Here is a 16,030-nt window from a genome sequence, read left to right as displayed (position 1 = left end):
TTACATTGTATTTCCAACGACTTACAACGTTGTACACAGCATTTACCTTGTGTTAAGTATTATAAGTAACCTAGAGATGATTGACAAGATGCAGAAGGATGTGCATAGCTTATATGCAAGTACAATGCTGTTTTACACAAGAGACTTGAGCATCCATGGATTTGGGTATCTGCACGGGTCCTAGAACCAATCCCGCACGAATACTGAGTGACAACCTTACATCAGGACCTGTTTTCACTAACTGAAAGAAATCTAAGGAGGACTTTCACTTTATGAAAAAAGGTGACAATAGGATTCAATGCTGGTTCTGCAGCGAGCTGTTATGGAGGCAGGGCACCTCAGTGAGAGTGGCCCCACCGAGCCTCTTCCTAGGAACCACACTCAGCATCTCAGCACCCAGCCCCCAGAGCTTTGAACTGAACCTGCAAGTATCTGTGCTTTATCACAATGTATTTTGCACATTCGTTAGCAAGAGGCGTCTTGAGGCAATTGTTTCTTTGCCTTATACCATTTCAGTTTTCGAAAGTTTTCACAGAAATGTTCTACTTTCAGATAGCAGGGGAGACCTGTATTATTAATGGACAGATAACCTAGTCAAAATGTACTTCTCACTTTAAAGGCAGGGGGAGAGCAGGGAGAGGGGAGAGGAAAAGCCTCTCCTGCCCCCACCCCACCCCCGTGCATAGACAGACGGGCTGGGTACTACTTGGGAAGTTTTCCCAGCAGTGGAGTAGGATGGAGAGGCCAGGAGAAGGGCATGTTAACCAGGCTTTCTTAAAAGATGCCTTTTGATCATTTAAACCCAGGCAAGTACATCAAAACCTGCGAGAGAAAAGAAACCATTCAGCCAGCTCTCATAGCTCTCATAGCTTTACCAGAGCTGGCTCCTGCTTTTATCCACAAGGAACACGTTTAGAGCAAGAAAGACAAGCTCCAAGAACAGTTCAGACTCATCACGAGATGACAGGAGGCCTGCATGCCCGACAGGGCCTGAACTTGCTGCCCTGCTCCCAGCAATGCGTCTGAACAGGAAGATCACAGTCAGATGTGTGAAATTTTCAGTTTTTAAACTCCCGCCCTTTGGGTTGCTTAAAGCCCAACTCAGACTCTTCCATGCCTGGGCCATAAACCTGTACTGACAACTTATTGACCAGAGACCCATTAATACGTCTTTTGTTACCCGAACATTATTGATCAGAGATGTTTCAGTATTCACTGAAATAACAAATCGGCGGTCACAGGCATTAGGTTCTGCAAAAATTCTCTGGTCAATAATGTGCTAATTTACACCATTTTGTTGTTGTTCAGTCACTAAGTTGTTACTGACTCTTTTCAACCCCATGGACTATAGCCCGCCAAGCTTCTCTGTCTGTGGGATTTTCCAGGCACAAATACTGGAGTGGGTTGCCATTTCCTACTCCAGGGGATCTTCCTGACCCAGGTATCGAACCTGCATCTCCTACATTGGCTAGCGGGCATTGGCAGGTGGATTCTTTATCACTGAGCCACTAGAGAAGCCCAATTTATACTAGAGGAGAATCTGAAATTTTGATACACAGAAATAGCAAGAAAAGGGGAAAAACCTGTGACACATTCAGGTATGGTGGCCTTGTTCCCAAGCCCCAGCACCCACATGGGCAGTGGTCCACAGGGCCTCCTTACCCTGGATTCTGAGACCATCTACGACATCCCCTGTGGCCAGGATAAGCATCCCACTGCTTTCCTCTCATCCTATTCCATATTCCAAACCACTTTCAGGCTAACCTAGACACCCAGCATTCCACGTTCCCAATGCAGTCTCTCCTTATTTAAGTCTCAGATGTTAGAAGAATGCCCAAACAGAATGGGCCAAATGAACTCTGCCCTCCCTAAGCATCACTGTCAGATCTCAAAGCTATGACTTGCTGGAAATTGAGAGTTTATGACATCTACACATGAGGCTAAAAATAGGGTAGCCCTTCAGGAAAGAAATCAGGAGCCACCAAGTATTCTCACAAGTCTACTAAGGAAATCTATCAGGGAGAGACGGGCGAAGGGGAAGAATGTTACATCTAGCATCAGAACAGGAGAAGAGAACAGGCCAAACAGCAGGCCTGCCCCACAATACAGCAGTCTTCCACGGAGGAACCATTCAAGTGGCTCAGTGCCAACACTGGCAAATTGGCACATAAGGAAAAATACAAAACAAAGCTAAAAAGTAAAACTCATAAATTAACCTGTATCTTATAAGCGAAACAAAGTGTTGGTCGCTCAGTCATGTCCGACTCTTTGCAACCCCATGGACTGTAGCCCGCCAGGCTCCTCTGTCCATGGGATTCTCCAGGCAAGAATACTGGAGTGGGTTGCTATTTCTTGACCCAGGGATTGAACTCGGGTCTCCTGCATTGCAGGCAGATTCTTAACCATCTGAGCCACTATGGAAGCCCCATATATCTTATAAGAGGAACATAAGTCACTCCACCTTAGATCATACAATTTTCTAGGGCAGGGTCAACAGAGATTCTGTACCAGGAAAACAAAGTGTTCCCTGGCCAATGTACCATGAACTTTTAAGAAATCTTTGTAACACCCTCTGCTCTCCACAGGCACACGCAGAGCCATCCTAACAATACAGACATCAGGAGGAATGGGTAGATTCTGCAAAAAGCAACCATGATTAGAACAAGGTTCTGGTTGTTGTAGAGACCTCACCTTCCAGACTACGTCAACATAATTAGCTGGCAAGAGGGCCTTATCTTCCCACTTACTTCAACGGAAGATCAGAAATATGTTATTATGGGAAAACATGTTTAACAGACAATAAAAAAATGTTTATCAAAGGGAACTTTAGGTATCACAGCATATTATCCGTTAGATGAGTATATGCTAGCATTGGGGGGGGTGTGTGAACGTGTATGAATGGATTATAGACACACACACACAACCTGAGGGGAATTTCAGTCAGTGATTTTCTTTCCCTTTATGGTATTTTCCTGGATCTTCTTCCTGTTGACCAACCTCCTCAATCTCCTAAACTTGCAGAGTTTCCTGAGAACTTAAAACTGACTCTGTGGGACTTCCCTGGGGTCCAGTGGCTAAGACTCTGAGTTCCCAATGCAAGGGGCTAAGGCTCAATTTCTGGTCAGGGAACTAGATTCCTCATGCCAGAACTAAGAGTTCCCATGCCAAAGCTAAAATTCAGTATGACCAAATAAATGAATAATTTTTAATTGACTCCTCTCCTCCTGTGTTGCTGGTGTGCGCCCCAGGTGTTCACAGACGGGTGTGTGATGCTCTGCCCCTCAACTGGTGCTGTCAGACTGGAATGGCTTCTTCTAGCAGTCTAGCCATTGATGACAGGCTTTGGGTGAAATGAGTAAATCTTATCACTTCCTTAAATTTATTTTCTAAGTAGGGAGATTACTTATGAGGGACACTTTGTAAAGGCCACTTTCCACCTGCTATGTTCAAAACTGACTCCATTATTTTCCTTTAAGCCTTTAAGAAGCTCACGATTCAGTTAGATCTCACCAACGAAAAAGTTATTCCCTGGGAGTAAGTTAGGCCAGCCAGATAACAAATTTCCAAAAAAAAAGAAGTTTAGATTCACTACAAATCTTGTCAAACTACTAATATCCAGCAACCCCTCTTCCTCCCATATTACTCTAATGTATTTGGGGGGTTGTGCTAGCATTTTCTTTTAATTTATAAATTTGTTATGAAGTCTTTCTATTGGTTTGCATTAAGCAATTAGATTTATTTCAGACTTCAGATCGTTTATTCCACATTAATTTACGAGGCTGAATGAGGCACTTGGAAGGGGGCTGTGAATCGGCTGAGGCCACGAGGGGATCATTTAGTAAGTTCCTACCTTTACAACTAAATGGTCCTCTACTGGCCTCGTTCAGCCTGAGTGCCTTGCTCGCTTACTCCCGTGGAAGAACTTACTCAGGTGGCCAGTGAGGGTCAGTCTCGCGCTCAACCATCTTCACAATGCACCAGGAAACTTCTCCCCAGAGGAGAAAACTGAGGAGAAAGAATGGAAGCCTCAGCCGCACCCAGAACTCATTCGGCCCCATTCCTCACCAGAAAAGTTGGCCTCGCCCCCGGGAGGACTCTGTACGACAGGGCTGCAGGACAGGGACGTCAGCACCATGGCCGCCATCATCTCGTCCATCTCCACTGCATCCGACTTCCTGGATTCAGATGGGTGAGAGTCAGAGGTTACTTCCTGACATAGCAAGTCATGTGAGCATCTTACATTCCTGGAATGTCCCTTCTATGCCTCCACTCTGATCAACTGGTGTGTGGTCAAGTAATAAGAGTTAAATAGAGCATTCGGACCTCTCCTCATTCTTCATAAAAAGTACTCAGTTCTGAGTGTCACTGATAATACCAGTCAACCCCAGGGAAAGCAGGCTGGTCCCCATCCCACTGCTGACACCCAGAGGCAGCTCTATTCTCTGTGGAATTCACTTCCTAACTCTAACTCTGCAGCTTAAAATTAGGAATTTTATTTGATGGAAAGGAAGACATGCCCAAGCAATGAAATAAAGCAAGGGCATAAAAGACACCCGGCTAGAATTCCAAAGCACTATAATTACCTTCCTTTTCTAGCTTTATATTTACATTTTTAAATGTTTATTTGTTTATTTAATGTATTTGACTGTGCTGGGTCTTAGTTGCAGCACACAGTATCTTCAATCTTAGCTGCAGCATTCGGGATCTAGTTCCCTGACCAGGGATCAAACTCAGGCCCCCTGAATTAGGAACACAGAATCTTAGCCACTGGACCACCAGGAAGTCTCTATATTTAGATTTAAAGGACAATTCCACTCACCAACTCCCTTTCCCCACCTCAATATTAGTGACGAGATAATATGATAGCTTCTGAATGTCAACAGAATCTGGCACATAAGCCAATGAGCAAAAAATCTCCAGAAATACTAAAATAAATCTCCCAACAAATAATGCTTTATATAGCAGAGATCTATGAAATTTTACACATAATTTTCTTAATCCATATAAAGTTACACTATTTGAAAATAAAATGAAAGCCATCAACAAGGTAATGCTAAAGTATGAAAAGTCAGTCTGAAATAAATTTCCAGGTGGCACCTCTATTTCAAAGGACTGTATTATACAATTTATTCTTTACAATTCAGATCCACTAAATTATACAACATGAAGCAGCTAAGTAATGTATTAGAGACTCATAATGTATTAGACGTGTCAGCAGCCCCCTTTTTGAATGATTATTTGTGTTTTTATTTCTATAGAATAGAAAGACAAATTCTTTGCCAGTGTTCCACTGAATTCACAACCACAAGTGTTATTTATTGCTCTGGTCTGGTCTCAAGACACAGAATGTACTGTCAATAACAGTAACATGCACAGACACACACAGGTTGCGGGGGCGGGGAGTTCAGCTGCTTACATATCCAGTATAGAAGAATCTCGGGACTTCCCTAGTAGCTCAGTTGGTGAAGAATCCGCCTGCAATGCAGGAAACCCCAGTCTGATTCCTGGGTCAGGAAGATCCCCTGGAGAAGGGATTCTCTACCCACTTCAGAATTCTAGGGCTTCCCTGGTAGCTCAGATGGTAAAGAATCTACCTGTAATACTGGAGACCTGGGTTCGATTCCTGGGTGGGGAAGATCCCCTGGAGGAGGGCATGGCAACCCACTCCAGTATTCTTGCCTGGAGAATCCCATGGACAGGGGAGCTTGGCGGGCTACAGTCCACAGAGTCGCAGAGTCAGACACCACTGAGCAACTAAGCATAGCACAGCATAGAAGAATCTCACTAGCAGATTTTCTTTTTTAATCTGAAAAGTTCAATGTACATACAGTATATAACATAGAGCTTCCCTGGTGGCTCAGACGGTAAAGAATCTGTCTGCAGTGTAGGAGACCCAGGTTCAATCCCTGGGTTGGGAAGATTTGCCGGAGAAGGGAATGGCTACCCACTCCAGTATTTTGGCCTGGAGAATCCCCATGGACAGAGGAGCCTGGTGGCTACAGTCCAAGGGGTCACAGAGTCGGACATGACTGAGCAACTAACACAGTACAGTTTGTATTCTCAGAGGAAAAATTCATGTCATAAAATTCTAAAACAGGGACTTCCCTAACAGTCCAGTGGTTAAGACTCCATGCTTCCAGTGCAGGGAGCAGGGGTTCGATCCCTGTTTGGGGAACTAAGATCCCACATACTGTGCGGTGGGACCAAAAAAAAAAAATTAAAATAATTTTTTAAAACTTCTAAAGCAAAATACACATTTTTCATTCAAAATCAATGGTTTCAAATATGTAGCTGGGGCTCTGTAACCTCTTGACTGAGACTACTGTCTGTTTTTGCCTGGTTTGAAAGTTAAGAATGGCATAAGTTTTTAAAAGTTTACTTATTTATTTGTTTGTTTTTGGCTGTGCTGGATCTTCCTCGCTGTGTGAGGGCTTTCTCTAGTTACAGCAAGCTAGGGGCTACTCTCTGGTTTGTAGGGTGCAGGGTTGTCACTGCGGTGACTTCTCTGGTTAGAGTAAGGGCTCTAGGGCACTCAGGCTCAGTAGCTGTAGCTCCCAGGCTTAGCTGTGGCATCCTCCCAGACCAGGGATCGAACCTGTGTTCCTTGCATTGTCAGGTGGATTCTGAACCACTGAATCACCATGGAAGTCCCTGGGTTAACAATTTTTAAGTGGTTTTTACAAATCAAAAGGAGGATACTATTTCTTGACATAGGACACATGGAAATACATGAAATTGAAATTTGAGTGTCCATAAGTGAAGTTTTATTCCAGCCCAACATGCCTGCCTATTTAAGTTCTGTCTGCAGCTGATTTCTCAAGATCACAGCCAAGCAGAGTAGCTGTGACAGAGACCTTGTGTCCCACAAAGCCTACGTAATATTTACTATCTGGCCCATTCTGGATATGTTTGCTGCTTCCTGATCTAAGCCACTTTTTTCTCTCTCATCATGAAAAACTAAGCACTAATTTTAGTTTAAGCAGGCAAGGGAAAAAAATAGCCTTCAGCCAGATGAAGTTATATATATCACTCTTAACAGAGTTACCAGGGCTTCCTTGGTGGCTCAGCGGTAAAAAATCTACCTGCTAATGCAAGAGACTCAGGTTTATCCCTGGGTTGGGAAGATCCGAAGGGAAGTGGCAACCTACTCCAGTATTTTTGCCCAGAGAATCCCACAGACAGAGGAGCCTGGTGGGCTACAGTCCATGGAATCGCAAAATAGTCAGACAGGACTGTGCAACTAAAACAACGATAACAAATAGAGTTATGGGGAAGAAAAGATGCCCTTCTAGGTTTTTTTCCAAAAGGATGCCCTCTCAGTGTATCTCATTCGACTGGTATCTTCACCAATAGACAGACATCTGGAGTTCTACATTCCTTCCCCAACCCAAGGCATCCCAAAGCCCCTACCTCAACACCCACATATCTTTCAGAGCCAAAGTTCTCCCACACAAACCTCTTTGGGACATCAATGTTCCTGGACACAGGCCTGTAGGCTGCCACCTGGGTTCCCTGCTCTGGAGGTGGCACCTGGGGGATTCGGCCCTGTGGCTCGGCCAGCCACACCTCCTCCGCTTTGCAGCAGATCTGTAACTTCTGGTCCAACAGCCAGACAGTCACCTTATCCTCTGCCCAACTATGCCGCTCCACCAGTCCTGTGCACTCTTGACCCCCGTACCACACACAAACCTGGAGAGAGAAAGACAGCAACCAGTGGTCAGCACTTGGGAGTTCTCACTCCACATGTTCTGGGTTCTGGGACCCAGGAGCTATCTGCCACAAACTGCATTCTCTGACTCATCTTTAGTTCATGCAGATGCTCCCGGGTACCTGCTTCCTACCTGAACATCTAGACCAGCCAAAGTGGATCAGTTCTTATTGAAACAAATCTTTATAAATTCTTTAGATGAAGAGAGCAAAAGTATCAATTTCTGAGACTTCTTTTTTTAAACGTCGAGTCTATATACAACTAAAGTTATTATCATCTTAAAATAGACTTGTTTTCTGTAAGCTTCATGGTAACCACAAAGAAAAAACTCTAGTAGACATACAAAAGATAAAGAAAGCAAAGCACAGGACTACCAAAAAAAAATTCACAAAGGAAGACAGCAAGAGCAGAAGAAAGGAACAAAGGAATTACAAAACAGGAAAAAAATTAACAAGATAGCAATACCAAGTCCTTACCTATCACTAATTACTTTAAATGTAAATGGATTAAATTTTCAAATCAAATAAATCTGGAATCTGTATCCATCCTCCTGAGTTCTTAACCTGACTTGCCTCTAAAGTCCTATATATCTGCTGGTTCCCACTATTGCCTTGAATTGCTTACACCCTGCATTTTTCCCTTCAGAAAAACCTGAGTCTACCTGGGAGCAAGATGGCAGTGATGAAAATGCAGACTGATTGCTTTCAGAGGTGTCTAGCAGTTGGTAGGTCCCCCACTTCGTGGGAAAAGAGGTCTGGACCACACAAGTCTTGAAATAGAGGCAGAAAGTAGAGCCTCTATTATCAGCTCTTGGGAAGGCAATGAAAGAGAAGCCCACTCATCTGGATCAAGCAATAACATGAGGCCAAATAGATCTACTGATAACACAGAGGAGCAGACACTGGAGAAGAATCCAAATGACATTCCAACTAAACAGACACCCTCGTCTCTTGAAACATCTCAAGGTAATTCAATGGTGCAATCTTTGTTGTTGTTGTTCAGTCGCTAAGTTGTATCCAACTCTTTGCAACCCCATGAACTTCCCTGTCCTTTACCATCTCCCAGAGTTTGCTCAAACTCATGTCCATTGAGTCAGTGATGCCATCCAACCATCTTATCCTCTGTTGTCCCTTTCTCCTCCTGCCCTCAGTCTTTCCCAGCATCAGGGTCTTTTCCAGTGAGTTGGCTCTTCACATCAGATGGCCAAAGTATTAGAAATTCAGCTTCAGCATTAGTGCTTCCAATGAGTATTCAGGGTTGAATTCCTTCAGGATTGACAGGTTCAATCTCCTTACTGTCCAAGGGACTCTCAAGAGTCTTCTCCAGCACCACAATTCAAAGGCATCAATTCTTCAGCGCTCAGCCTTCTTTATGGTCCAACTCTCATCCATACATGACTGCGGGATGCAATCTTCTCTCTCTCATAAATCTGAGCTCCTTTCCCGTGTTTTTGTAAAGTTGTAAAGTGAGGCAGATTAAGAGAAACTGAGCTCTGGCCATGCTCTGCACTGAGGTTCTGAGCAGGCTTAAGCCCAGTACTGTCATGCAGGAGCCCTGGATCTGCTAAGAACAGCTCATTCACTTGGGAAGCCTGCTGTCCAAGGGCTCATATGGCTGAAGGGAGAAGGTCTGCACTCAAATCAGTGCCCAGAGAGTTTCTAGCCTGTCATTTGGGAAACCACTGGGCTGCTGAACCCCAGCATGGGGAGAGCGGACATTTGTCTACTTGGGGATCAACCTACCTTCTGCCCAGGGTGAAAGGCCACTTGGTGGAGGCCAGAGGTGCCAGGAGCCTTGAGGACTTCCTTAGGCTGCTCCTGGCAGGACGCACCCTTGGAGGCAATGAAGGGCTGGGGAACTGCCCCCTCCAGCAGCTCTGCCTGAGGCTCTGAAGGTGGAACAGCCCCAGGTGGTCCTAACACCCGGGCTCCCAGGAGGGACCGCTTGCCGAGGCGCCGGGACAGGACGCTGGCCATGATGTTGCCTTTCCTGGGGAGACAAATGAGACACAGGGTCCTTTATCCTGTATCTAGGGAATCAGGAAGATGGCCCCCACACAGCCAGAGCCCATGAGTGTCCATTAAAAACAATGAAATATTTTAAAGTAATTTTTACAACAGTTTTCTTTTTACAAAAGCTAAACACCTGTTACTAGTAGGACACTGAGAACATCCTGATAAGCAGAAAAACAAATCACTCAAGAAGAGACTTCCTAGAGAAACACCCATGTTTCCTGGACAGTGTTCCAGGCTTTCTTCTACACAAAGGTTTACATACTTGCATTTCTACAAGAAACAGGATCATGGCTTGGTAAACGGGGAATTTTCACTTATCCTGTGTCGGCTGTACTGTATCATTAAATGTTATTCTACAAAAACTCTTTTGGGAGACACGGCATTTTCTTAGGCTGCTGCATCACTGCTAATTTAACAAATTCCTTATTATTGTGCCTAATGGCTGTACCCTTGGGTTGTGTTACTGAAACTTCTCTGCCTACAGCGAGCATCTTAGCGGCACCTCAACATACGTACACCGAGGGTCACTTTCCAGGTCAGGATCCTATTAAGATAGTGCGAAGTCAGAGCAGGGGCCTCCCCAGATGGCGAGTGGTAAAAAATCCATCTGCCAATGCAGGAGACACGGGTTTGATCCCTGATCTGGAAAGATTCCCTGCAGAAGGAAATAGCAACCCACTCCAGTATTCTTGCCCAAAGAATTGCCATGGACAGAGGAGCCTGGCAGGCCACAGTCCATGGAGTCACAGAGTCAGACATGACTTAGTGACTGAACAATAACTAAGTTAGAACAGGAGGGCGTCTGTCAGATACCCACAGAAGCCCACGCTGAGCTGGCTTCAAAGCTGCAGACAGCCACAGAAATGAGCCACGGTAACTCTCCTTGTTTTATACTTAAGGAAACTAACTCTGGGAGCTTAAGAGACTTATTCATGGCGATAAAGGTTGTTGGTGTCAGATAAATGGGATCTGGTGTCCTGACTCCAAACCCAGATCTCACTGCCTCCCAATTGCCTGTACACTGCCTCCTACCGCTCGGGCTGCTTGTAAATTCAGGGCTGATAGAAATGCAGGACCACAGGGGACTTCCCTATTGGCCCAATGGCTAAGATTCCAAGCTCCCAATGCAGGGGGCCTGGGTTTGATTCCTGGTCGGGGAACTAGGTTGCACATGACTCAACCAAATACCCCGCATGCTGCAATGAAGATCAAAGATCCCAAGTGCTGCAACCAAGACCCAGTGCAGCCAAATAAACAAACACATAAAAAAAAAAATTAAAAAATTAAAAAAAAAAGAAAGAAATGCAGGACCACAGGACTGACATGGACCCAAGGAAGACCACTCCAGGCCTCTGCACAGTCACCCCATGATGGGCAGGAGATGCTCCAAAAACCGTACATATCATTTCTGCCTGCTTAGAGGTGTCAGCGCACCCTTCACGTATCATACTCCAGAAACCAGGGTGCTGGGTAGCCCTGTCCTCTGCATTTTATAGGGGAAGAGCTAGAAAGGTGACAAGACCAGACGCTTGGTGATGCTCCTTTGGTCAAAATCCTACTGCCTGAGAGTTGGGTTCTAACCACCTGGCAATCTATAAGCTCCAGGGCAGGGGTGATTGAGGGGGAACCCCTTGACCTTCAGGCACCCACACCATTCCAGAAAAGAGGAAGTCAATCTTCTAGAGATCCGAGAATCAAAACAGTCAACAAGGTTGCTCTTGGGAAATCCCACCCATGCTCCACAGCCTGTCTGCTAGTAATACAGTTGCAAATATGGATGAGAAGGGTTTGGCACATTTTTATAAATATTTTAGTCAGAGCTTCACAGGCTAGAATCAGGGAGTATGGTATCTCCATCATGAATTCCCTAGAAAGCAAAGAAGAGGTAAGAAAAAGGTCAAAATCAGACCACCCTACAGAATTCCTCTCTAGGTATCTAGTGACTTTATATTCAGTAACACTCTATTGGAAAGCTTTACTGTGCATGTCATCAAAAGGAAGAAAAACATAAGGAGTAAATTCTTCACCACTATCAAAAAAAAAAAAAAAAAGTGCCCACGCAGTCATCTACTGTCATCTTCATGTATCAAGCCAGAAACAAGAACCTCTAACTCTCACTTTAAGCACTTCCCAGGTGGCGCTAGTGGTAAAGAAGCTGCCTGCCAATGCAAGAGTCACACGTTGGATCCCTGGATTGGGAAGATCCCCTGGAGAAGCGAATGGCAACCCACTCCAGTATACTTGCCTGAAGAATCCCATGGACAAAACACAGTCCATGGGTTGCAGAGTCTGACATGATGGAGTGACTGAGCACACAGGCATGCACAGGCGCGTGCACGCGCGCGCACACACACACACACACACACACACACACACACACAGAAAGAGTTAGTCACTCAGTTGTGTCCGAATCTGTGTGATCTCATGGACAGTAGTCCATCAGGCTCCCCTGTCCATGGGATTTCCCAGGCAAGAATACTGGAGTGGGTTGCCATTCCTTTCTCCAGGGGATCTTCCCGACCCAGGGATGGAACCCACATCTCCTGCATTGGTAGGCAGGTTTTTTGTCACTGAGCCACCAGGGATGCCCATAACCTGCTGTTTAATGTTGCTGAGCTGTAAGCAAAGCCACAGTGCCACTTAGAGACGTCAGATGGCAGCAACCATCCAGAGAAAGAAATAACCCTGCTCTTGACCAAAAAAAAAAAACACAGTGGCCACCCCCACTTTCCACAGCAGGAAGTTTGAGGTTTCTACCACTGAACATGAAGAAAGGGTAGTATTTCCAAAATTCCTGGGCTTCCAGTCTTTAGATGGAGCCTGAAATATTTGGCTAACAGTCTCTGATGATGTTTTTTTTTTTCCTAAGTCTTTATTTTTTTTTTAACGTAAAGAACACTTTTTATTTGGTTTGTGAAGCTGCACCTTCCAAAGCCTAATGGATTTGCACAGCCGGTGAACATGCCCACTTCCGGCTTCTTTCCACATGCGTTCTCTGGCCTTTCTCCTTTGACTGGCCTGAATTCCACCCTGAAATACATTTTATGATTTGCTTTATTTATAGTGTGCTCAAATCTTAATTTTTAAAAGCAGAAGAGAAAGAAGGAAGGGAAACTGCCTTTATTAAATGCCCAATAGCACAAGCTTTCACAAACTGTATCTAATTTAATCCTCAGAACAACTTAAGACAAACATATGGTCTTTTATTTCTGATGAGGAAACTGAGCCACTGCCAGCTTAGGTTGCCAAGGCAACACAACCATGAAAGGCAGTCCCAAGGGACTGAACTCTTGCCTTGTTGGTGTCAAAGGGCATGATACTGCCATTAGTCCAGTAGGTATGAGATCTCTCAAAAGAAAACACTCAAGTTGCTTCTGACCTACATGGTATTTTTTCCCTATGTCAGTGAACCTCGATAGGAAAAAAATAAAGCAAAACCAAACAAAACCCAGCTCCCAATCCTGCAAGTTTCTGCATCCATCTCCTGTGCTTTTTTCTTTCCTTGAAAATCCCTTTTCCACTGGCACCTTAGCCTCCTGCCTACAAAATAAAGGTCAATGCTTTCCTCCGATCTTGTTTAACAGTCCAGGTCATTGTTAATCATTTAGTGGTTTGGGAAGAACTTTATACACATATTGCCCTCGTGAGGGCACAGAGAGATATGGAATCAATCCCAAAAGTTAAGGAAAATTTTAGCCAAATTTACACTGGGGACTGATAGCATGGAAGTGAAAAAATATGACTCTAGGCTAAATGTAGGCTGGGCGGGATGGCCAAGTGTGTTGACCAGCACTGAATCAGGAACACGGCTCGGGAGATAACACCATCCCTCAAGTCCTTCAGGAATTCAGAAGTGAACTCAAGCACCTACAGAGGTGTGCCAGGCTTCCCAGGAGGCACTAGTGGTAAAGAACCTGTGTGCTGATACAGGAGAGTAAGAGACGCATGTCTGATCCCTAGGGTCGGGACGATCCCCTGAAGGAGGTTCTGGCAACCCATTCTGGAGAAATCTTGCATGCAGAATCCCATGGACAGAGGAGCCTGGCAGGCTACAGTCCAAGACTCGGATACTACTGAAGTGACTTAGTATGCACACACACACAAACGTCTGCCATGCGGCCAGGCAGAGGTGCCAGGTTAATACGGAATTTGCCAGGGACTTTCCAGGATTGCTTGTCACTTTATATCTTAGATTGAGGGTCCCAATTCTCTCCCAGTATGTTTCTATCAATATAACTCCTGCCTCCTTCAAATCTTCCTTCCCTGATCTCTACTTTCTACTCACTTTCTTATTAGTTTCTTTCTTCAGAGCTATAGATGGTCCATATAAGCCAGTCAGTCCCTAACTTGCCACAGGGTTCTGGTACCATAAAGAGGAATCAAGAAACATCTATTTCAGGGTAACAATAACAGTGTTTCAACAAGTAGGCAAATTCAACTTTACAATGTTACATTCTCGAGTTAGGGAAGTCCTTGACTAAAACATAACTCATGCTAAAAAAGACTTCCTGGCTGATGCAGAGTTTTAAGAGAACCTGCTTCTCTTTGCTTCTCACCCCCTCCGCTGTCCCCTCCAGGGCGCGGCTGGCTACCGGAGAAGATGTATTTTGGTCCATGTCCAAAAGGGGTGAGCCCTTTTCCAAGCTCAGCAAACATCTTCTGATGTGCTAATAGCTCTTAATGAGGACATCTGCCATCAGTTTAATAACTGGGACAGAAGAAGAAAACAAACCTTCTCTGTGGTTCTAAGCTGCAAATTGCCATTTGACATGTGACTGTTGCCAGACAACCCCTCGTCTCAGCACATCCACGTGTGTGCGCGCACGCCCTCATGCACAATGATTGCTCTCTTTAGCCTCCCATGGCAACAAGCTATGACATCACTGAGTAGCACTTGCAGGACACAGGTCATCGAGTCAAACTGATTCATTACACAACTAAAGGGTTTTTTTTGGGGGGGGAGGGGTTGTTTTGTTTTTCTGTTTGTTTTTGTCATTAAAGAGGGTGAGGCTTGGAGTAAGACTTCCATATGCAAAAGCATGGAAGACTGCTGCTTCTCTAATGAACAATTTGGGGACCAAGGTGAGGGGCATCACTCCCCTGCTGAGATTCCCCACTAAACAGCTTTCTATTTTATGATCTCCCCTGGGTAACCACTGCACAGAGCAACAATTTGAGTTTTTAGATCTTTGGCTAATATTTTGCATATCATTCTTAATCTTTTATCGGAGTGTTGCTATTATTTTCTTTTAAATCTGTAAAGTTTTCACTTAATGTCCTCCTTCTATGTGACATTCTAAGCTCATGTAAAGGTCAAAAATGTTGCAGCACACCACATCTTTTATTGCCTAATGGAATTCAGTGGAGAATAGGACAATTCATTGGTCCCAAACAATTCATTTTTCAGCAATCCTTGCCCAGGGATGACCTCTGTTGAGAGATGTCCCATGCATCCACAGCATACTGATGATTATATGTAAATATGACTGTGGTCCTCACCACCTGAACCTTGCTTGGCAGAAAGAAGCAAGTTGTCATGCTTCGTCCTCACTGCCCAAATGCTACCTGGTTCTCAAGCTTTATTTTCTTCTGGGTGCCTTCTCCAGGAAAAGTAAAAACAAAACAAAACAAAAAAACCTCATTTCATTGAGCATTTATTGATTATTTCTTCCTAGAGGACTTTCTTCTCAGCCTCATTTTGGACAGAAAAATCTCCAAGAGTAGCCAAGGGCCTGTGCTAAAACATCTAGGTCTCTCAAGTTACACATCAGGCCCTGTGACACCATTTTTTAAATGTGTAGTGTGCATTTTAGGTTTTTCATGGTATGAGCTTAAGATCATAGCATTGAACATATTAGTAATTGATTCAACGCCAAGATTTCTAAATCAGCTGTTCAGAGAATGACCATTTGGATTCTCAAGTCATCTTAATCGTTGTCTTCATCTGAAGGTTTTTAAAAACTGGATTATACTGTCTCAATGTATAACAGTTTAGACTGCTGGTAAAATTAAAACTAGGTGATCAAGATTGGCAGGGATCTTAAAGGCTGCCCATCTCCCCTTCAGGACTGGATCTTCTCCACAGCATCTCCTGTAACTGAGTGCCCAGCCTTCCCATCGTTGAGTAATAGAACTAACAGCAAAATGGAAGGGGAAAATTAGGGCCCCAAATAACGGTGCTATTTTCATATCCCAGCATATGGGCTGCAGAAGCAGGTCACCTGATCTGGTTACCCTCAATTTTCTCCAGCAAACAATAAATGACCCCGATCCACAAATACTTTTGTTGGTCTGACTGCACAACAGC

The 16,030-nt window shown here is 44.5% G+C and overlaps 1 protein-coding gene across 7 annotated transcripts in view; it reads right to left on the bottom strand.

Moving 5' to 3' along the window:
• The window catches only part of ZNF395 (zinc finger protein 395), a 72,656-nt gene that overhangs the window by 9,142 nt on the left and 47,484 nt on the right, over positions 1-16,030 (bottom strand). For 6 of the 7 annotated variants that reach the window (XM_081496253.1, XM_081496261.1, XM_081496281.1 and 3 more), the window contains 3 exons: positions 9,451-9,697; positions 7,457-7,689; positions 4,066-4,175 (listed from right to left, as the gene is read on the bottom strand). In XM_081496253.1, the coding sequence (XP_081352379.1) occupies positions 4,066-4,175; positions 7,457-7,689; positions 9,451-9,697 (590 nt within the window). Of the gene's footprint in view, positions 1-4,065; positions 4,176-7,456; positions 7,690-9,450; positions 9,698-14,455; positions 14,583-16,030 lie in introns of those variants that run through there. The other variant, XM_081496292.1, reaches the window with a different exon arrangement.

Source organism: Giraffa tippelskirchi, chromosome 1 (assembly GCF_054371585.1).
Source record: "Giraffa tippelskirchi isolate mGirTip1 chromosome 1, T2T-mGirTip1v1.2.pri, whole genome shotgun sequence".
Taxonomy (NCBI): domain Eukaryota; kingdom Metazoa; phylum Chordata; class Mammalia; order Artiodactyla; family Giraffidae; genus Giraffa; species Giraffa tippelskirchi.
This window is presented reverse-complemented; position numbering and strand designations above follow the sequence as displayed.